Source organism: Triturus cristatus, chromosome 2_1, assembly GCF_964204655.1.
Source record: "Triturus cristatus chromosome 2_1, aTriCri1.1, whole genome shotgun sequence".
Classification (NCBI taxonomy): domain Eukaryota; kingdom Metazoa; phylum Chordata; class Amphibia; order Caudata; family Salamandridae; genus Triturus; species Triturus cristatus.
The window spans coordinates 877,742,906-877,766,650 of record NC_140581.1 but is presented as its reverse complement, the minus strand read 5'-3'; the positions used below and the strand labels follow the sequence as shown (position 1 = coordinate 877,766,650).

The window sequence follows — 23,745 nt, the reverse complement described above, 5'->3', positions numbered from 1 at the left end:
ATCAGCACGCACGCGCTGACCTCCACTGACTACATCCTCCTCGGAGACCTGAACTACCATCTGGAGAACAACAACGACAGCAACTCCTCCACCCTGATCGACAACCTCGCCAACCTCGGTCTAAAACAGCTCGTCACGACGTCGACCCACATCGCCGGTCACACGCTCGATGCCATCTTCTCCTCAAGCCCCCATGTCCCATTCAGCCACGCCTCCGAACTCACCTGGACAGACCACCACTGCATCCACTTCACCTTCCGAAAACCCCTCACACACCACCTCACCCTACAGATCCCCCGCCGATGCTGGGGCAAAGTCACTGAAGAACAACTACAGACAAACCTCGCACTCAACCCACCGACCAACCCCACCAACCCCGACGATGGTGCACGCATGCTCAGACGCTGGATGGACGACTGCGCCAACACCTGAGCCCTGCTGAAAACGTCAACCAACAGAGATACCAGCAAGAGAACCAGCTGGTTCACCCTGGAACTCCTAGCATCAAAGCGCACCTGCCGGAAATTGGAGAACAAATGGCACAGCGAGAAGACGCCGGACAGCCGTGCTGCCCACAAAGACGCCATCCTCAACCACCACCACCTCATCAGGACCACCAAAAGGACCTGCTTCAAAGACCGCCTCGACAACAACGCACACAACAGCAAGGAGCTCTTCAACATCGTGAAGGAACTCTCCAACCCCAGCTCCAGCGCCAATGACATTCCGCCATTGCAGGCCCTGTGCGACTCCCTCGCCACCTTCTTTCACCGCAAAATCACCGACATCCATGACAGCTTCAACCCCCGGATGACCCCTACAGGCCTCAACACGCCAGACCCACCGCACCCCATCGACCACGACCCCCGGAGAACCTGGGCCAACGTGAGCATCGAGGACACAATCAAGACCATGGGCACAATCCACTCCGGCTCCCCGTCTGACCCTCTTCCACACCACATCTTCAACAAAGCCGGCAGCTCCATCGCACCCTACCTGCGCAACGTCATCAACCTCTCCTTCGAGACCGCTACCTTCCCTGAGAGCTGGAAGCACGCCGAGATCAACGCCCTACTGAAGAAACCCAAGGCAGATCCGAGCGACCTCAAGAACTTCCGGCCCATCTCCCAGCTTCCGTTCCCAGCAAAGGTCATCGAGAAGATAGTTAACATCCAGCTCACCCGTCACCTCGAAGACAACAGCATTCTGGACCCCTCCCAATCAGTATTCCGCAGCAACCACAGCACCGAGACCACCCTCATCGCCTTCACAGACGACATCAGGATCCTGCTAGACAACGGCGAGACGGCGGCCCTCATCCTCCTGGACCTCTCCGCCGCTTCGACACCGTCTGCCACCGCACACTACGCACGCGCCTCCACGACGCAGGGATCCGAGACAAGACCCTGGACTGGACCACCTCCTTCCTCTCCGGCAGAACTCAGAGAGTCCGCCTGCCCCCGGTCCGGTCCGAAGCCGCCGAGATCATCTGCGGCATCCCGCAGGGATCCTCCCTCAGCCCGACGCTGTTCAACGTCTACATGGCACCACTCGCACGCATCGCCCAACAGCACGACCTCAACATAATCTCCTACGCCGACGATACGCAGCTGATCCTCTCCCTCACCAAGGACCCCCTCACCACCAAATCCAACCTCCACCAGGGAATGAAGGCTGTCGTGGACTGGATGGAAGAAAGCCGACTTAAGCTGAATACAGACAAGACGGAGATCCTCATCCTCGGGCCCAACCCCTCAGCATGGAATGAAACATAATAAATTCGAAATAAAATGATTTCACTGTATACCACCTATCTCTACTCTAATCCCATTTACTTATAAAGGCTCTCCCCACATTAGCACTTAGTAAATAGCTTGTTTTAGTTTCGGCACAGCAGATGCTTAGCATGTGAGCTTTCAAGCGGCCATTTTAGATGCATTTTTTTTATGCAGGTGCAGAAATTTCCCTCCAAGTGAAAGAACGTCATCCTGCGTAGATGCAGCTGACGCATGCGCAGTACAGTTTCCCACGTTAGCAGCCATTTTAAGTTTCACTCGGGTTACTTGTTAGTTAGACACGTAAGCAAGCTTTTTCTTTACTGAAATGTGGAATGTAGTGCATATTATTTTATACAATACATAATTAATACAGTGTTACATGTTATGAGAGGTTTGCTATTGAGCAAGTCTCTTTTATGTGAGTCCTTGCTCCATCAGTGGCATGGCCCATCAAATCTGCTGTGCATTCTCTTGTGGTCCCAATACAGCATATGGTGCTTTATTAATCAATTGTAGATGGTAGATTTGAATCCTCATGTTTGATACATACTCCTAAGTCTTCTCCAGTACCGCCCTGTATGTTGGCGATAAGTGGGTGTGTAAACGCGGTTTGAGATAGGTGTTACCGTTTTTCTGATGTATGTGACTACTAATGAGGAGTGTGAGTGCAGTTAGTAGTCTTAGGTCATCTGAAAGGAAATTAGTATACCTCTTCCCCAAAAAACATCCCTGAGCTCCTCCCTCTCAGAGAGGGTGTTGTAGCCTGTACCGTGACAATGATGAAGAATGGCACCTTAGGTGGGTGGGTGAGAGAAACTGTCATTTAAAAGGAGGGAACCAGCTCTGCTCCCTGCCGACAAAAGGCATCCGTAAAAGGGATCCTCACGGACAACGGACGTGAGGTCCAATTTATGGACGGTCCGTGAAATTTACAGACCTACCCTACCCCTGCACCACTTCTCATACTAAACAGCTGTTACTAAAATGGCATCGGTATTGATTTTGAACATGTCATAATAAAAGTGGCCACTCGGTGGCACTACTGGCCTTTGAAAGAATTAGACAATATCAAGCTATGTTTACGTGAAAGGTACTCAATCTGGGATTGCTATCAATAAAATTGAATGCGTTGCCAAAAAGTGTCAGCATTTTCATGTGACAAAGCACCTGGGCTAAGATTTACAAACGCTTTGCATCAGGTTTGTGTTACTTTTCTAAAGCAGACCTCACGCAACGTGTTCAGGTGAGATTTACCACCCAATGCAAATTGTGATTTGTGCTGCATAGTAACCCAATGTAATCCAAAATAGAGTCATGGGGTAAGTCCATGGGGTGAGACTGGGGGTTCCTACGCAAAAAAACCATGGGGTTTGACGCAAATCTCTAGTAACAAAGGGGCTTATTTGCAAGCCCCTTGCGCCAATTTTGCGTACTTTTGAACATGGGAAAAGTGGCGTTCGGCTGGCGCAAGGGACTTGTTAATAAGTCCCAAAGAATTGTAGACACAAATTTGTGCCTAAATCGTATGTCTCCTCGAGGTAGGTGCAAGGAGAAGATTTTTTGTATTTTTCCCCACCACGCATGTGTGCTCCAATGTACAGCTCAGATACAAAGTGGAAAAAGCCTTAAAACATGGGTTTTGCACTGGAACAGACCCCTTCTAGTACAAAACCTATGCTTCAGTGAACAAAGACACACTTGCACTATGGCGCAAGGGTGTCTGAGTTGACACATGGCTGCCTGATGTGCTCCAGGGAGAGAGCAGAACAATACCACATAGCAGACATAATGTACTGTTATGCTCTCTCCCTTTCATGCAACACAGCATAACAACTTTACATGCTGCTCTATGTTGCCTGACCTTTTGGTAAATCTAGGCACTGGTTTTACATGGTTTTCAGCATATTCATTAATCACAACAAACCTCCTGGGTCTACAGGAGGGAGAACGCGAAAGAAAAACAAGAGGAAAGACCTAGTATTGGTGGAGTATTCCTTTTAAATGACAGTTTCTCTCACCCACCCACCTAAGGTGCCATTCTTCATCATTGTCACGGTACAGGCTACAACACCCTCTCTGAGAGGGAGGAGCTCAGGGATGTTTTTTGGGGAAGAGGTATACTAATTTCCTTTCAGATGACCTAAGACTACTAACTGCACTCACACTCCTCATTAGTAGTCACATACATCAGAAAAACGGTAACACCTATCTCAAACCGCGTTTACACACCCACTTATCGCCAACATACACGGCGGTACTGGAGAAGACTTAGGAGTATGTATCAAACATGAGGATTCAAATCTACCATCTACAATTGATTAATAAAGCACCATATGCTGTATTGGGACCACAAGAGAATGCACAGCAGATTTGATGGGCCATGCCACTGATGGAGCAAGGACTCACATAAAAGAGACTTGCTCAATAGCAAACCTCTCATAACATGTAACACTGTATTAATTATGTATTGTATAAAATAATATGCACTACATTCCACATTTCAGTAAAGAAGAAGCTTGCTTACGTGTCTAACTAACAAGTAACCCGAGTGAAACTTAAAATGGCTGCTAACGTGGGAAACTGTACTGCGCATGCGTCAGCTGCATCTACGCAGGATGACGTTCTTTCGCTTGGAGGGAAATTTCTGCACCGGCATAAAAAAAATGCATCTAAAATGGCCGCTTGAAAGCTCACATGCTAAGCATCTGCTGTGCCGAAACTAAAACAAGCTATTTACTAAGTGCTAATGTGGGGAGAGCCTTTATAAGTAAATGGGATTAGAGTAGAGATAGGTGGTATAAAGTGAAATCATTTTATTTCGAATTTATTATGTTTCTTTTTTGACCTCTCTACTAGTTCGTATTTGGGCCACCGAGCGAGACTGAAACCTGTACCACACGTGATTTTCACGCAGGCGCAGTATTAACAAGCCAAGAAGCTATGATGTTGTTCTTGAATCCCGTCCAAGGCCATCCTTGTAACATGTCCTGGGAACCTGCTGGACATCCTGAATGATGAATAGAAATGAATGTCATATGTATACTTTTGTTTGATAAAGATGTGAATACCGGGTGGGAAATAAAGCATGGGAATAAGAATTAAGGGGTGGGAACATTAAACAAAGAACCAAAGAAAATTATTAAAACTTAGCATGGTGTGATGATCACTCTTTGCCTGTCCAATCAGAATTAGGGGTTTCATGAAACTGAAACATTAGGGGGTGGTACATGCCATTAGAAAGGTATAATTGAGGAAGTTTAGTTAGTTAGATAGGCTGCTTGTGATGCTGAGATGCTGAGAGATAGGGATGCTGTACGAGAGCTGAGCGAATGCTGAAGAAGAATCAATTTGCAGACTTAGAATTTTAAGCCAAATAGTTGGAAGAAGATCGCGGAAGAATCGAGGAGAGAATAAGACAATTATTAGAAGAAGATCACGGAAGAATCGAGGAAGAAGATAGTGTCAGAGAGGGGTGCGACGCAGGCGTCGGATCTAATAGAGGTCATCTATCCTGTCCTGAATCCTGTCCTGAAACCTGTCCTGAAGTATTTGTCACCTGATCTTTCCCAGGGGACCCTTCCAGCTCCTTGGCCAAGGGGTTGGTTTCCACACAATTCTAGGTAATTATACTTCTGTGTAGTATGTCTTTGTACTGCTCTCTCTATCGTACTGTCATTGTGAAACTTCATTCTAATATAGGTGACTGATTATTGAAATAATTGACTTTTCCTTCTTGGAGAAACGGAGTTCGTACTGTATTTTTGATTTTGGCTCACATGAATTTAACTAGATAAAGCATTTAAACTTTTCCCGAGTCTGTGGTTATTTCAATATACAAGGAATAAAATTATAATGTCTTTTCACCATCAACTAGTTCCAACTAATAGGTCCATTGACCAGAGGAAAAAACTTTTTGATCAGTGAAAGATTAGTTAAGAATGTCAGGCAAATAATCTCATAAAGCATTTATAAAATTGACCCCCATTGGTATTTACTAGCCTATGTGAACGTGTGTGTGTTTATGGGCCCAGGTGAGTATATGGTGTTTGAGTACCTGAGACTGGTAACCCGCTGAATCACCACGTCTATATCTCTCATGAACAAATGTTAAGCCCTGACGAAGTCTGTTGTAAACAAGGACAGCCGGAGACGAAACACCTGTTGGCAAATGGGCGTTTGTGACCACACGAAATTAAAAGGATTATTGAAATCACAGCCTCAATTCTGATTTCTGTGTGCCTGGAGAGCTTTGTTGCTTATTCTGGACCTTTCCAATCGAGGAAAAATGGATGGCTTTTCCTCCTCTTGAGCACCAGAGTGACTCATTTTGGACATTTAAGAGAAGAAGACTTTGATACTTTATATTTGATTTTGTGGTAGAGTGTGCCAACTGACCCAGCCGTCGCACCTCTAATGTTCTTTATCTCAAACTCCCAGTTGCACACAACAAGCAGCATTTTCACATATCCCACCGGCTAGAAGTCACATATTACTGACAGCCCTCTCCCATCCCTCACAAAATAGCAGCCACACACTACCACCAACACTTTCACAGTATTGGTGATTAAATGTTGGTGCTGAGCACCGGAAACCACCGGCTCAAATTAAGCACTGGCATTCACACTACTGAAAGCACGCTCACATTCCTCACAGACTATTGGTCACTCACTCAATAAAGCACACTTACACCCCTCAAAGAGTAATGGTCTTATGTGACTAACAGGTGTAGGAGATGATGATGATTTAATAAAAATGTATGCTTAAAAATATGTAATATTATTATCACTTCAGCACAAAAATGAAAATGTTGCACTTTATAGAATTGTGTTTTTCAATGCTTTGTAAACTAGGCTCTAAGCTAGGACCTGACTCCATATTTGTTTTTACACAACCATGATGTTTGTTTTCATTTCTTATACTCTTACCACATGCAGAGAAGATGTGCACTTATGCTCCATATTAACATGCTGTTCTCGAAGAAGCACGGAGTCAGCCTTTCTCTACATTCAAGGCTCTTCCTGCTTATGATACATCAGGTATATTCATTTCTGAGACTTCCGTTGTTTGTGTAACTAGATTTCTATTGCCACATTTGAGAACAATAGGTTAGAATAGGGCACATTAATATTCACTTTGGGGGTAGTGCTAGAATGGTGGCATTAGGTGACGTATAATTCTGTATTGTGACCCGTTTAGCTTTGCTCACCTTATGCTGGCTGTGTGATTTCCACTGACGTCCATTGTCTATAAAAGGGACGCATTTTGAAGGTGAGTCAGTCTCCTGATTCCCTGACTCTGGAGACTGAACCCCTTGTTGGTTTTATCTCATGCTTTTGACTTAGGATCATTTATCTCTGAATCTTGACTTCATGTCTTGCCCATTTCCACATTTGATTGAGTCTTACACTAATTCCTTCGGCATTCTGATTGACCCATTTTTTTGGCTTCTGTAATGCTTTTTGAATTATTCTAATAAACCTTTATGGTTTACACTTTTATCCTGACTCGAGAGAGCTTATTTATTGAACTGTTTTTTCTTTATTTGTGTTCGAGTAATTATAGGGACACAGTGTCTCGTCTAATTTTTAGGTTTTAACACCGTTCCTGATTCTATGTAGGTGCTTCACCTTAAGCTATCCGACAAAAATAATGTCAACAGAGCACCATCATGCCTAGCACATACTGGCAGTCACACACTACCAACAGGACTCTTACACCTATCAGTCACAAACTATGAGAAGCAATGTCACACCTGTCTTGAGAAATGCATGATTTTGTTTTTACCTCTCTAAAATGGAGCAAACATTTAGGGGTTTGTTGTGGAGGAGCAGAACGAATGTACAGTAACTGGGTTACAATGTTTTCCTTTTTACAGCATTTATGCCATATTTAACTATAAGATCTATATCAGCGGCTCAACCCAACCCACCATCTTTCATATTATCCATGAGCTGAGGTCCATGTATAATCTCTGGCCATAAGGACAATGTTTGCCTTCTATGCCTGGATTCACCTTCTGTAGAGGAAGATAACATTGAGTAGCCACACATGCATGTGAATTCTTTTGTGAATCAAGCAACTGTTTATGGCCATAAATGAAAAGTCTGTCCCAATGGTGTCTCTATAAGTAATATTTGGGGGGTACATAATGAACCATGAAAAAAAAAAACGGCGGAGACAACTACAACAAGCAATCATAAAGTGTGCATGTGTACACATGTGTGCCTGTATGTCGGTGGGCAAATACTTAGATATAGATTTATAAATGCCTACAAAGTCATATTCAGAAATTTAAGCAAACATGTAGGATCATGTGTGGACTCAAACAATCACTATTTTCTAGTGAAAGGTACTTGAATGTATTAACTACTACCGAATAGTAATTATTAAGTAATTATTAACAAATTGTTGATAGGGGCAACACTGCAGCATTGCTAATGTTGGACCTTAGCATGGCCTTCGATAACATTACCCACAGCCTTCTACTTGAACGGCTGTGCAAATATGGAATCTGTCATAAGGCCCTGCGGTGACTCACTTCCTTTTTGCAGAACCGCACCTCACAGGCGGGACAAAAACCTTTTTCATCTCAGTTTTTTCTACTGCAACTAGGGGTTTCTCAAAATTCCTCCTTAAGCCTTAATGTATTCATTCTTAATATGCGCCCCCTGGCTGATATCATTGAGCGTCACAGTTTTATTATCATATTGTACGCTGATGATATGCCGCTGATTATCACCTGTCACAGTTCTCCTAAGGACCTGTTTGTCAGAGGTGGCTGAGTGGATGGGTGGATGGACCACAGTTGCCTTAAGCTGAATGCTACGAAAACTGAGGTCCTTATCCTAGCTAAACAGCCTTCGATTTGGTCCTCTGTTTGGTGGCCCGTCTGCTTGGGTCATTACCTGTCCCTAAAAGTTAAGAAGCGTGGCATCTGGTTTGATGCAAAGCTCTCATTTAACATCCAGATTGAGATTCTAGCTGGAAAGATTTTGGGGATCTTAAAAACTCTAAAAAAGATCCTCAAACTTCTCCCAGAAACAGCGGTGGCTCCTCCGCTATGGCAGCGAACGTCGCCCCCACTTCCAGCAGCGTGAAGAAAATACAAATAAAACGATAATAAACCATGGTTTATTGTCATTTTATTTAGGCTCCCGGAGTCTTGGGGGCAGTGCCAGTGGGATTACAGGCACCCACAGGGAGTGGTATGCACTGTTATCAGTGTGCATGACAGTTTGGCCGGCCGTCTCAGGCCGGACAAACCGTCATGAGCACTTTGCATGTTCTCCACGCAGGCTGCTTTACAGCCTGGGTGGAGAACATGTCCAGGCCCCCAGTCGCTGGCTGAGCGCCGAACCACAGCGCTCAGACCAATCACCACACTGCACTGCAGCATTGTGATTGGCTCAGGGGAGCCTGAGTGCTTCTGGCTTCGAGCCGGAGCAGAGCAAAGATGAGGAGGGATGAGAAGAGATGCAGTGGCAGCAAGGAGATAAGTATTTTGTTATTTACTACCCCCCTGGCCCCCTCTGTCCCCCACTCCCGATCTGTGCCAGCCACCAGCACCTGGAAGCTGCTAGAAAGACATTAGTCCAGGCCCCTGTCACATCCAGACTGGGCTAATGTAATCTCCTGTATCTGGGAGTTTCACATTCTCAACTGAGACTCTAGCATGTGCATAACATGGCAGCCCGAGTGCTGCTAAATCTTCAGAGTCGGTCTCCCACAGGTCCCGCACCCACTAAACTGCAGTGGCTACCTCTGAAGAAAAGGCGCTTCTTTAATTTAAAGCCATCTGCTATTGCTTTGGACTCTTAAGAATAAAGGCACTTGTTATCTGCATTCTTTTGTCAAGCCCTACATTCCAAGAAGGAATTTAAGATCATCGGGGGCTCTACTGGCTTGTATTCCTAGTGTAAAAAGAGCACGCATTGGAGGATGCTCCTTTACATTTCTAGGATCCAAGATGTGGACCTCCTTTCCACTCTCACTCAGAGAGGAAAAAACTGAATTATCATTTTAAAAAAATGTAAAAACCTGGGGGTATATTCACAAGAACGTGTGATAACTACCGCAAGAGTAGCTTAACGCAACTCTCAACATCGCAGCCCATCGCGGGAAAATAACCCCGTGTCAACGTGGAATTCACAACAAGGTGGTACCATGCGATAGTCTGCCGAAACCGCGGACAATGTCTGCGACATAACCACCTCGATGGAGATAAAAACACAAACCACAACACCAAAAAAACAGCGATGGGCCAAAACGCGATGAGGAAATCAGCGATAAGCAGCGCCAGGCCTGCAACACACACCTGGCGGGTGGGAAAAATCTCCATAAAAGTAGAAAAAACACCCAAACCCAAACTGACCAACACCCAAGCACCATGGAGGCAGCCGGAGCAGGCGCAGAGGACGAGCGCAACCCAACAAGCACCCCGAACGACCAGCCCGGGACCTCGGGGACAGGGAAGGGCATGGACAAGAAGAAGAGGAAGACGAAGTTCAGTCCGCAGACTAACAGGATCATAGTCACGGAGGTGATGGAACACCATCAACAACTGTTTGTCACCTCAACATGTCATTGGGCACCAAAATTGGAATATGGCGGGACATCGTGGACATGGTGAATGCCGTTGGAGAGCACAAGAGGACAAATTACGAGGTCAAGAGGCGATGGAATGACATCAAGCAAAAGACCAAGGAGAAACTAGCAGCCAACCAGAAGGCAGGAATGCAGACTGGAGGTGGGGTCCCAGCGCCTCTGCTCGAGCTGGATGACATGGAGGAGCTGGTGTCACAGTCATCAGTGTGGATACTGTGGCCGGAGTCGGGGGACTGGACACTACTCGACAGGACACAACACAACCGCAACAGGGTGAGTGACCACCAGGTACTGGAGGGACAGGTGGAGATGGCCACGATGGCACACATGCACAATCAAGCACAGCACAGTGCACACCCTCAATGGCTCTGGGTCATCACCCAGATCCAGAGACTGTCACAATGTACAATGCCATGCTGTCTGAATGTCAACATGTACCATCCGGCTACATACATGAGGACACATTGCAATACACAATCTCCCCTTCACATTCCAGACCCACCGCCAACACCCCCTGCAGAGCAGTCCCAGCCACTTTTCACTGATGACGAGGAGGACAACCCCAGCATCGACACCCATGCCCTCCTTGACATCATTGACATCATCCGCGACTCACCTTCAGGATCAGGGATGACAAGCTGCATCAAGGAGACCCCACCCACCACCAAACCACCCAGAAGGAGGCACCCACAGCCCGCCAGTCTCCCAAGACCCCCAGGAGCAACACATGGCCTTCCAACGCTGTGTGCTGGAGGCCCAGAGGGAGACGGCTGAGCAGGTGCAGGTGGGGTTCGACCTCATGGCTACCAAACTGGACGCCATCCATGGGTGTCTAGTTCTGCTCCATGGCCTCCAACGAGCCCTGACTGACATCGCTAGAGTCCTGACGGGGAGACAAAAACACCAGTCCGCTCAGTGGGGCTCCAGCGACAGCAGCCGTGAGCTGGCACACATGCGGAGGTTCATGGAGGACATGGTGCGGATGGAGGCGGAAAGGATGGCAGCCACCGCTGTACATCAGCGAAATGTAGCTGGGATCTACCATGCCCTGCAGACCATCATCATAGCATTGCTGCCACAAGGCGTGGCACTGATGAATGGTGCTGACCCCACACCATCCAAATCTCCGCCCCCTGGTGTGTCAGTGCCCCACAGTGCGGCAGGCGTATCCACTCCGGCACCTGATGTGTCACTGCCACACAGTGCAGCCAACAACCCTCCTCCGGCCCCTGATGTGTCAGTGGCAACAGTGCCCCAGCCGGTACTGCAACACCCACAGGTGGGGCAGAGCACTGTGCGAAGATGGCCTGATATATGCTATCCACTAGTTCTAGTGGGCACCCTGTATCAGTACAAAAAAACCCTTATTGGTTATAGGTTAAAGACAACCTTTACTGAAAGCTATCCTAGTGGTAGCTATGGAGAACAGCCTTCAGGCTAAGTTTTGAAGGAATGTAAAGCAGCTTGTTTTACCAGTCTGTAATCTCTTGAGTCACTAAATGAAAGATAGCCACACCAGGTATACATATAAAATATATGTATTTATTACTAAATACACGCTCAATGGGAGCTGGTGAAGTAGTGCTGCTGCCGTGAAGATATGAAGTCACCAAAGAGATCCAAGCCTGGATCAAAGATGAGAAGAACCTGAAACCAGAGGGGACAGAGTCTGGGTCACTTGCCAGTGACCAGAAAGGTGATGAGCAGATGCCCACCGATGTCGGGTAATTTCAGGTGAAGGAGGTGAAGCTTGACTCTTCAGTCATGAGGTCCAGGAGGCGTCGAGGATGACCAGGAGCTGGATTCGAGCTGTCCTACAAAGGATGTCGAGTGCTGCTGTGTCGGTTCCCGGATTGGACACAACATGACTTGGCAACAGCAACCCACGCAGAAACGAGAATGATGCTTCGGTGCAGACCAGCAAGGTCTATGGAACTCACCACTTGGTTGGGAGCGAGGGCATGTCTGGACCAACCAGAAAAGCCCAAGGAAATGCAAAGTTACCCCCTCAGGGACTCACCAGTCAACGGACCAGGGATCACGAAGGGACCTCAAGACGAAACACAAAATGGCAGCCCACGGGTCACTCAATATGACCAGGCCAACAATCTTGAGTAGTATTAATGCTCGAGGTGGGGGCTACAAGTCAGCCTAAGCACGACTTCAAGAGACGTCAGGAAGTCAATACACTTGCAGAAATGCACGGTGACCAGGAGTTCCAGTTCCACGCTACTCACGAGGGCTGCGGGTCTCAGCTTTGCTGGGGACTTGGGTCGACCTCGGAGATGTCTGGAAATCCTCTTCCTGGGCTGCAAATACTTTGGAGTCCAGCGGGAGCTTCGTTGATGCAGACTGGCAAATTGCTTCATTGGTGCCTGCCAAGCAGGGGAGTCACTCCTTGACCCTAAGGGAGATATCTTCAGTCCACTGGTCTTCAGCAGAGCGTCGAAGGTCCAGGATTCAGCTTCAGAGTTTCGTCCAGGGTAATCAAAAAGTCCTAAGGACAGGGGTCCCATACTTATCCTAAGGTAGGGGGTTGGACATACTCTGGGGACCCACCTATGGGAGGGTTTGGAAAGAGGGGTGGCTACACCCATTTCCTTTGTCCAGTTTCACACCAGAGCAGGGGCTGGAAGCCCCTGAACCGGTTTTAGCTGGACTATGCAGAGGGACACCAAGTGTGCCCCCAGTGCAGGACTTCAAAGCACTCAGAGAGTGCTCCCACCCAGCCCCAATACACATAAGCCTGTCTGGGAGGTGGTTACACCTCCCTGTGACAAGAAACCTATTGTCCAGGCCTCCCCTGCCGGAGTTTCGGTCAGCAGCAGGAGGCCGGACTCGTGTCTGTGGCTGCAGCATCCATTTTGTGATGCCAGGGCTCTATTAGGTTTCTACCGGGTAGACCAGTACAGTCATGTCTGTCCCTCTAGAAGGGTGGGATCATACTCCCACACCAGATACTGGTGTGAGGGTATGATTCCAAGGTGTTTGACACCAAACACAACATGTTTCCGTGCAGCCCCTCCAAAGTTAGCATTTACCGTTTGGTTATAATGCACTTAAGAGTATATAGTCAGGCTGCACTACCAACAGCATCAGAGAAGGGTCTCCGAACGCTGCAGAGGGGTTCTGCTCATGCAGGGGCACCCTCTCACATAGGAACCAAGCACTCTGCCTTCAGGATTGATAAGGCCTGCCATAGGAGTGACTTATAGGTTTGTATGTGGGTATATGGAGAGATATAGTGAACCTATATCTCAGTAAGGGGTGCATGCACCACCTTACCCAGGCTGCAGTAGCAGACCTGTGGTGTCATTTTAGGTGGCTTTCCAGGGGTGGCATAATACATGCTTCAGTCCCTGGTAGGCCTCTGGGGTACCTATGCCCTGGGTACATAGTATACCATATACTAGGGGCTTACAAGGGCACCTCAGTTCCAATCTGAACTGTACCTAAAGTACATTGAATCATTATAGAGAGGAAGCAGCTAGACTGGGGGCCTGATTAGCAGGGTCCCAGCCAGACTAAAGTCGAAAAACAGTGAAACACCAGCAAAAAGTGGGGGTAAACATGTGAAGTAGACCCTACTCTCCTACAAGCACACATCCATGGACGAGGACGTGGATGGGTTTGTGATCAGGAGGCACTAGCATTAATTTCCGCCACCTGGCCTGTTCCACCTTGGTGCCGCACATGGCTGTACCCTACCTCTTCCTCAGGACTTGTCATCCCCGGATGGACTCTGGCTGGCCCTCCAAGGGCCCATATTGTGTAGTGTGCTCGGCATTGCACTGTACCGCTCCAACTTTAGGACTGCACTGGATGTGCAATAAGCATCCAGTTACGCACTGCTGTGTTATGTTGTTCATCATCCATGTATGAATGTGTGGGTGAATGTAGGGACAGTGATGTCCCTTGCGTCAATGATGCTCCTATCAGAGGGTGCTACATAGCATATTGTGTACCGGGTTCCGTGAATACTACAACAGGGACACACGAATCAGTCACTTCCATGTCCGGACATGGACTGAACCACGCCCAGATACCATGTGTCATTGTTGCAAGCCCTGCGCTGGTCCAGCATACGGCAGGACAGACCACTCCTCTTACACTCCGAGGGGGGGCCCTCATTGCTATCCGTCGCAGGCGTACTCGCTGGTGGTGTGCAGGTCACTGGTCTAGTTGTCAGCATGTCACAGCCACTCCCTGAGGGCAGGTTTACACGCACACCACACCCATCCGGCACAGGCGTCACAGGCCATGTGACTCCGCAAACATAATGGGCCGACGACTTCACATTCCCCTCTGCCGGTGGTGACTGAATGACGGATGCTCCACGGTTCTCAATCATAAAGGGCCCATGAGTTGTTGCGCACAGGGTTAGTGTTCTTATCGCAGTTCTGCCTGGTCGTTGTGAATGTTGTGGAGTGGTGTTGTCGCGGTTTTGGGCACAGAAACGCCTACTGTGCATCTCATTAGTGATAGTTGCGGGGGTCATCATTGGCGATGGGTTTTTGCGGCTGCTATTGCAGGTAAACTGGTGCTGTGGGCTGTTAACACCAGCTTGTGAAAGGGGCGATAAATTTATCACAAGTTTGGCTGCGATAAAGTGCCGTTAACTCGGTGATAGTTCCTTGTGAATATGCCCCCTGGTTGTTCAGCTCGATCAGATTAGGGATGTCTTTTTAGCATGTTGTCTGGTTCTGTAATTGGGAGCGAAACCTTAGCACTGGGACACTTCATCAGGAGTAACTAAGCACTCTATAAATTACTTTATTATTATTATTATTATTATTAATGTGTACAGTAAGGTGCAGTGTCTTTTTTTCTGTCATGGTCAAACAAGGTGCATCATTCATCAGCAGTGGTTGCGAGGCATAAGAGAAGCTGGTGCACATGTGCCATCTGCCACCCACCCAGTGATAGCTGCGGTTTATACATGCCTTTTTTGTCTTAGCACCAAAAAACTGTGAACATTCAATAGAATTAACATATGCAAAGATGCTATATGGATTTTTGTAAGTGAAAAATGTAAATTCCTAGTAACGGGAGCCATTATTTTGTGAGTCCCGGTGGAAAGCACCCCTCTTCAGGGTACCGTCTTAATGCCCTCCTCAGAATACCTAGTAAATCAATACAGTTCAGTGCAATGACTTGAAATCCTGTTTATAATTCATCACAGTACGTTCTAGTTCCAGGTGGTGGAAGTAATAAAAAATAGATATATCTCGTGATTATTATAGAGAAATATGCCTGTCTGATCTCTTCCAACTTTACAACAATTTTCCAGATTTGTGATTAAACTCTTTCGAGAAAGCACCGTTCTTGGAGTATCAAAAATTATAGAAAGCTATATCTGCTGGTAGAGCTCCCCGGGGTGCCGAAGGACTGACCAATTAAAATGCCGGACTTCACATAGCTAGTGGGAAATGAACAAATTCTGGCCCAGTCCCGCTGGTACTCATAGTCCATCCAGATAGGTGCGTGAGTGGCTATGGGAAGGCCAGCTTCAAATATAGGACATACTATATAGAATTTTAATAAAAAGAGGACATTTCTAGAGGTTTCTGCCTGGTGATCGGAGTCTCGCAGCAGGGAACTTGCTCCAGAAGGCCCCTTTGTTCTCAACGAAAGTCCCGATGACGGATATTTTCACCGTTTCCTGAGCAGCACTTAGTGGGCAAAAATCTAATTATAGAAACTGCAACAAGTCAGAGTCTGTCAGAACCGGGTTAAATTGCAACCGTAGCTAATTTAAAAATAAAACCTTATCTAAAGATCCTCTTTTTGCCATTTGCATCAAAAACCTTAGTTCACAGACGAATAAAATCTTCTTAACTGAGTAAAAAACCACAGTTAGGTTTTCTAAGAGGCCATAGGCCAAGATAGGCATTCACAACTTCAATGCATAAAGCAGGCCTTTTTGAATGAGTCAGCTGCCTGTGTACTAACTAGCATTTTATATTTCAGTTATTGAAGAAACATGGCAAGTTACCTACTCTGCAAGGCTCAATTTGACAGATTATGCACCTAAACCTTGTGGTTTCCAAAGTACATGTTACAGGCATTTGCCTTGTTTTGAAGTAGGTCTGTGCAAATTATGTTTGTGATTTTTTTTAACTATCTTAGTTTTCCATTAAATATATAGAATAATTTATTTCGGTTACCATGAACCATCAAAGTGTACATACAGTAATACAGTAACATATGTCTAAAAAATAAATAAGTTAATAAATAAGATTTCACATGCTCAAGTCGTTTTATGTTTTTTCCCTATCTGTGTAACTGTAGAAACTCAAGTACACATTTCATTCCTCCAAATGGTCGCTTGATACAACATTTACTGAAAGGCTGGGTACAAATAATTAGTGGGTCAGGGGATTAAAACCTCAATCAGATTTAAAAATATTAGAAATATGCAAATATAGAATCCAAAAAGTATTATTGTAAAAAATTAGTGTGCAACATATTTCAACGTGCTATCTCCTTTAAAATGTTGCTGCGCCTATGCCAAACAGCTTGGAAAAATGTACTGACAGCAAAAACAATAGCCGGGGTCAGGTCACTTTTTAAAATTCTATGGGCCACTAGATATCTTGACAATCTCAAGGACCGACATATTGGACGAATCCATTTACGACGAGACCCTAGGTATGCGGAACAAAAAAACAATATGTGCATCTGAGTCTCTATGTCCAAAGCACAAGCAGGACAAAGGCTCGTGGTCAGGTATTTTTTCCAATTATCAGTAGAGGATCTCAATGGAAGAATGCTTAGGCGAAAGCATTACAAGAAATATACAATTAGTGTAATGTCCTATTATGCAATACCTCCCGGTGTTACTTTGTTAAGCACTTTTGAACCAACATTTTACTATAGATACTGGCAAATCATAATTCATTCCACTCAAATAACTCTGATGAACTTCAAACAAATACCATGAAATTTCATACACATTTGCAAAAATGTGTGCAGTTTTTCACAACCCTATTTAAAAGTCACCTATGTGGGAGGTGCACAGATCACCATGGCCCAAGTATGACATCTGTCTTTTATGCTATCGCTGCACAATTCTTCCACATTTTTATCATGATCTTAGGTACAAACCTTAACTCTCAATGCTTTATGGATCTGAGCAAATGCACTAAAAGGTTATTAGCAGCCTCACAGTGTCCAGAGGTTAAAATGCTTGCAATCCACTTACATAAACACAAAGTCAGGGTGGACGAGGTAAAAAACGCCCTTTTTCCAAAAAGGGAATACCCACATTTGAATGAGCACCTGCTAGAAGTGCTGGCACACCTTTGCCAATATAAAGGTGGACTTGTAGCCTCTTCGGTAATGCATTTTGTGCCACATGCGTATAAAGAAGCAGGAGGATAAAAACTTAGGGCCTTATTTATGAGGCCCTTACGCTGCAGTTGCATCACTTTTTGTGATGCTTCGGCGGTGTAACAAATGAGCAACACTGCGCCATATTTACAAAGTGGCGCACCTAGGCAGATGCGTCACTTAGTAAACCCCTGCGCTACATTATACCTGCAACAGGTATGATGTAGGCAGGGTGGGCATTCTGGCGTGAAAAAGGCTTGTAGAAGTGTTGCAGTGAAATCTATGAGATTTCACTGCGACACTTCTAGAACACCACTGCGTAAAATCAAGGAGTGATACAGGCCCTCTTACATGGGGCTTGCCCCACGTGAAAGGACCCACTTTTACGCCTACACATACGTCAGGAATACTGACGTATCTGTTAATCCTTGCGTCATGGAGCACCATACAGTACATATGGCTCAGCCATGGTGCCGCCAGGATAGCACACTGAAAGGTGTTGCATCGCTGTTTTCAAGCACTGATGTGACACATTTTATAAATGAGGCCCTTAATACCTACGAGCCGCTGCAGGCTAACAAACAGACAAAACTCATTTACAGCAATGCAATAATAGTCATCATTTATTAAATTTTATATATATATAGATTTTTTTGGGGGGGGGGGGATAAACAAGAACCTTGCCTTTCTTGGCTTGTGGAGCTCTGTAAGTGACAAAAATATAAAATAGCAGTGGAACATTCACTAGCACAATATTCAAAATAGAATCATATTTAAATCAGTGAAGATGAATTCGAAAACAATTAATTGTCTACTAACAATAGGGACTTCATGGGCCCAGTTCAGTAATTCCCTCTCTAATAGTCACAATTTTAATGTGAAACAACTTCAGAGAATTTTGTAAAATTGAAGATTTGTTTATCGAAGTGAATACTTTAAACATTAAAAAATGTAAACTAAGTTAGCTGTGAGGTGCAATGTTCCCTAACATTCTTATGCATTGTAAGGTGCCCTCATCTGACTATTACATATAACAGTATTTTGCAGCAATGAAGCTCACGACATCTAAGCGCTACAGTGGGGATCATTTTGCAATCACTCTCCATAGATATAATATATACTTACTTTCAATTTCCTTGATTTTCATTTCCCATGGTATGCAGGCGGTCCGAAAATTTTCAAAATCTCGTTGAAACTTCATCCATTTCTAAATCAAAAACAAAATATTATGTTGAACTGCACTATTAGGCCCATATTTGCGATGCTTATTGACAGAAATAAATGAACATAAATAAAAAGGATCATTTTCAGTTTGTGGTTATCTCCTGCTGAGGAAAAAGAGAGAAGAAAGAAATCTGTGCATCTAAGGCTAAAGATTGTTATGATTAAGAGAGTTTAAAACATTTCTTCACATTTTTAAGGTGTTTAATATATGGAAGTGAAGTTGCAGTACTGTAAACCAGACACCCTGCTAATTTGTAAATCCCATATTAGATTTAATCTCAAAAAGACAAAGTATCTTTACGCAAACACCAAATAATGATCCTAAAAGCAAATACATAACAAATCACACATTACATTGGGTAACAATCACAGTATAAAAATACATTAAGAGCCACGACCCATTTCGGGCCAGATGTACGACACTTTTTAGCGTGCGCAAACGGGTTTTAGACCCGATCACGCACGCTAAAAAGCATGGACCCATGAACAAACAGTATTTTACGAGTGGCAAATAAATTACGTCTCGCAAAATACTGTTGTGCCACTTGCCATTAGGAAGGGGCGTTCCCTTCCTAATAGCGACCACAAAGCTATGTACCAATGTTTTGCGACCGCAATTACGGTCGCAAAACACTTGCAAATTACCACCAATTTCAAGTAGGTGGTAATGCATTTGCAACTGGAAAGGGTTCCCCAGGGGACCCCTTCCCCTAAGAAAATGCATGCAATATTATTTTTTACGGGCAGGCAGTGGTCCCAGGGACCACTGCCTGCCTTTAAAGAATGAAACAAAAACATTTCATTTTTTAAATTTAAATGCATCCCGTTTTCTTTTAAGTAAAACTGGCTGCATTTTTCTAAAAAAGCTGCTTTATTTAAAAGCTGTCCCAGACATGGTGGTCTGCTGAGCCAGGCTTGCAAATTGCGACCCCATTGGGAATCGCAAACAGTGTTAAACTCACTGTTGTACGTGCCGAATAGCGCCTCGCAAATTGCGAGTCGCAAATGTGACACAATTTGCAAGGCACTATTTGGGAGGTCGTACATCTGGCCCAATATCCTTAATTCAAAAATCCATACGATCCCTGGCACGGAGGGCATTTTTAAAACAGGAGCCAACACTAAAACAAGTCACAGGTGATTTCAACATCCGCAAATACAATAAGGCTGGTCTACATTTGGTCAAACCCAGACCCTTCAGGACTGGAATTAAAAAGTGCCTCATAAATCGCAAATCAAAAAAAACCAAAAAACAAAGTGCAGCAGACTCTGCGGGCAAACAAGGAAGGAGGAAGAATCATATTGCCCAAGTGAAAAACATAGATGCCATCTAACGTACCCAAGCCTAAACCTAGTTAAAAGGATCCTATCCTGTGAGCTAAATCCAGGTATGGCTCCAACCTTTTTAGTGAGTCCTAGTGAATCGCAAATTGCAACCTACCTCATTAATATTAAGAGATTTACAACCCCCTACGAATAACTATATGAAACTTTTGGAGTTTCATACATTTGTAATAGCGCTAACCTAATTGCGATTCGCTGAAATTCACAATTAGGTAATCGCAATTACAAATGTTGATACATGTGGCCCTGCATTTTAAGGTTCCTGGAGCCACAGGCAAACAAAACATTTTTGTTAGTATAAACTTCCTGTCTCAAAGATGCTGTGAAGTTGATGTAGCCCTTTTTAGAAATTGGGTGTCTGGTTAGCAGAGGTATGTACCCAGTACAAGCAGGAACTACAGTCCTAGTCAGGGCAAGTCAGATACATACGCTAAATTAACCTGTGCTCACTCTCTGGTAGCTTGGCACAGAGCAGTCAGATTTAACTTAAGAGGCAACATGTAAAGTATTTGTGCAACATTTCGAAACAGCAAAATAGAGCTTAATTTAATGAACAAAGCAAGACCAAAACAACAAAAATCCAAAAAGTCAAACCAGAGCTATGAATTTTTAAAGAATGAACAGAAATATAGTGCCTAAAAGCAGAACGTGTCTATTGGGAATATCTGGTTGTACTAGACCGGGTCAAATCCAAACGTTCAGGCTGACTGTGAAGGAGCATGTGTCAGATACAGTCCCAGATTAAGTCCCGCTAAAGTTTTACCTTTTCAAAAATTGTGCCAAGAGTCCCATTTGCAGGGAAGAAGTACGCTGGGAGCAAGGAGAGCGTCACTGGGGCTGGTCCCCGGGGTACGAAGAGCCTCTGGGTGTTGTGGACAGACGGGCTTGAACCTCGCGGTTGTGAGTGGCAATGCTTCCTGTGCAAAGAGGCAAACTTGTGTTTGCTCGCTATGAACCTTTGTGCAAGCTGCCATGTTCTGGAGGACTGATCGGGCCCGATCATGAGCCCAAATGCTTGATTTAAAGAGCTGCAAATCCACCCAAGGGCCCAGGGACATGAGAGGTGCCTCTTGGGGTCAGAAACTCGGAGATAAAGGGCCCAGAAGCTGTGAGGTGCCTCTAATGTCTCTTAGGCTCAAATCAGGAGGCCAGCAGACTAGCCCTTTGAGTCCCTCTGGGATCCTGGGCAATGTTTTATCTAATTATTTTTCTTGGTGTGTGGCAATGTAGTGTTTGTGAGCACTATTCTGAGTGGTGTACGCAACTGACACATACCTCAAGCCACTATGCGCGCGAGTGTGCTACTTTGCAGTCACTGAGAGTCAACATATCTGCTACATTTGTTTTTTAAAGAAATTACTTTTTCTAGAAAGCCATAGTTTGTAGAAGTTGTAGTGTAGTGAGATGCAGGGCTCATTAAATAAACCAACCCTTCACACATGCTGTCATATCTCCATGGGTTAATGCATCTGCTGTAGGAATGCACTTTGTAAAACGCTGGCCATATGTTAAAAATACCTTAATGGGCTGCCTAAATTTCTCGTCCTCCCAAGATTAGTTAACCATCACCTATTAGGATGAACGTTCAGTGCTCCCTATCACAGCTGCACTGTTCTGTGACATTATGCTTTTTAAAATGTTGGTTTATGGCCAATGCATATTTTCTCCTGGCCCCACTAAGATTCTAAGATGCTACCACACAATGGTATACTCTACCTGTTGAGCAGCACCCAAAGGGGTCCCCCTTTTAACTTTACAGGGTAATTTAAAAGAGACACATCCCTTTCTTGTACCACAACTGACTGATCACCTGTTTCCCAGATATAAATGCAGTGTGTGGTTATCCTAGTATTTGGTTCTTGACCCATCATGGATTACAGGGCTGGCTATGGTTCTATACAAACAGTGGTACTGTGAAGTGTGATCTGACTATAGTGTTGGAATCCTGGGACAATGATATTATTGGTCTGGAAGTCATGCTTCACATTATAGTCTGACTGTGATGCTTCAGCTACTGAAGAAGTGCTGAACTGACTGGTATGTGTGACATACACATACAGTGTAGATAATTGCCATATTGCAGTGCTTCAGATACTAGATCCTTATTTGCCTGGCTCTGGTGCTTCCCATCCTGGGAATGTACAGGCCAGACTGTGTCGATTTACAGATTGAGTTGGTTATGGGAAGTGTCCTAGGTGTGAGGCTTCACCTTTTGGCTAAATACCTGCCTGGTTTCAGTGCTTTACATGCATGGACTCACTGGCCTGGCTACGTTGCTGTACATTCTGGTCCATTATCGGATTATGGTGATGCTTCACATTCTGGGTCACTGTGAATTTAGGTATTGTTATGGTGATTCAAACACTTTGGAATAGTGAAAACTGCCTTGCTTGTGGTGCTTTATACATGGGTGCAATGCAGTGGCATAGCTAGCCCTTTTGCAGGCCGTCGCGGCCCTTGCGGTTTGCCGCTCATGGCCGCATTGAAGAGCAGGGGGTGCTGCGAGATTCCGCTGATTGCCGCCCTATTTCTGCTACATTGAAGAACGGGGAGGTTGCTGCTGATTGCCACCCCAAGACAGCAGGTAAGACCGGGAGGAAGCCGCTGCCCCCAGAACTCAGCGGACACTCCCTCTCCCTAACCCCCCTTTCTACACCACTGGTGCAATGGGGAAATTGCCATGACAAGGGACAATGCCGACACTGGCATCCAGTGACTAGCCCCAACCTGTAGGGTAATCCTGCTGTGTGGTGCCCAATTCATGAATATCAGCAATCTGCAGGTACTGAATGGCCAAAACTACCCTCAGCAACAGCCATAGGCAAAATTATCAGCTACTTGGTCATGGCATAAACGCACTACCAAACTCAATGAGCAGCAATGGCCTGAGTGGTAATGAATGGTTACATATTGGACAGAAGCAATTATACTTATCTCGCACCCTTATAAATGTGGTCACATCTTTAAATATTTGAGAACCACTGGTGTCATTTCTCTTGACAACGTGTATTTGAAGGTGATCTTTTCCCAAAGAGAACCACCCTGCATATAATAGGCCCTGCTTTTCCTGCAGCACTCATTTATACCTGAATGTGAATACAGTGAGTTTTAATTAAATACAAAGCTTCATTAGAGACATATAATTTTAGGCAGTGGTGAAGTGGTGAAGTATGCCTGCTTTGTCTTGTTGCAGCTCTTGAAATAATGTCATATTTAATTGCTTGCCCCTCAGAACTGTCAGAAATCATTGTTTTTTAAACCATATATTTAAAACATTGTGCTTTAAAATTCACCATGTTGTTCTTCTGTTTTTCCAAAACTTCCTTGGGGAGAAGCTCTTTATCTAAATTGCTTGGAGAATGTCAGTCTTACTCATTACATTGATTTGATAAACTTCAGGGATGGTGTAAAAGAATATATGCAGGGCTCATTTGACTTTCCATTCCAGCACTGGGTACATTAA

General features: G+C 45.1%; 1 protein-coding gene across 1 annotated transcript in view; it reads right to left on the bottom strand.

Moving 5' to 3' along the window:
- LOC146866021 (transmembrane channel-like protein 1) overlaps window positions 1-23,745 on the bottom strand; it is a 367,836-nt gene that overhangs the window by 255,098 nt on the left and 88,993 nt on the right. The window contains exon 5 of the mRNA XM_085640218.1: window positions 18,840-18,921. Coding sequence (XP_085496344.1) covers window positions 18,840-18,921 — 82 coding nt within the window. The remainder of the gene's footprint in view (window positions 1-18,839; window positions 18,922-23,745) is intronic.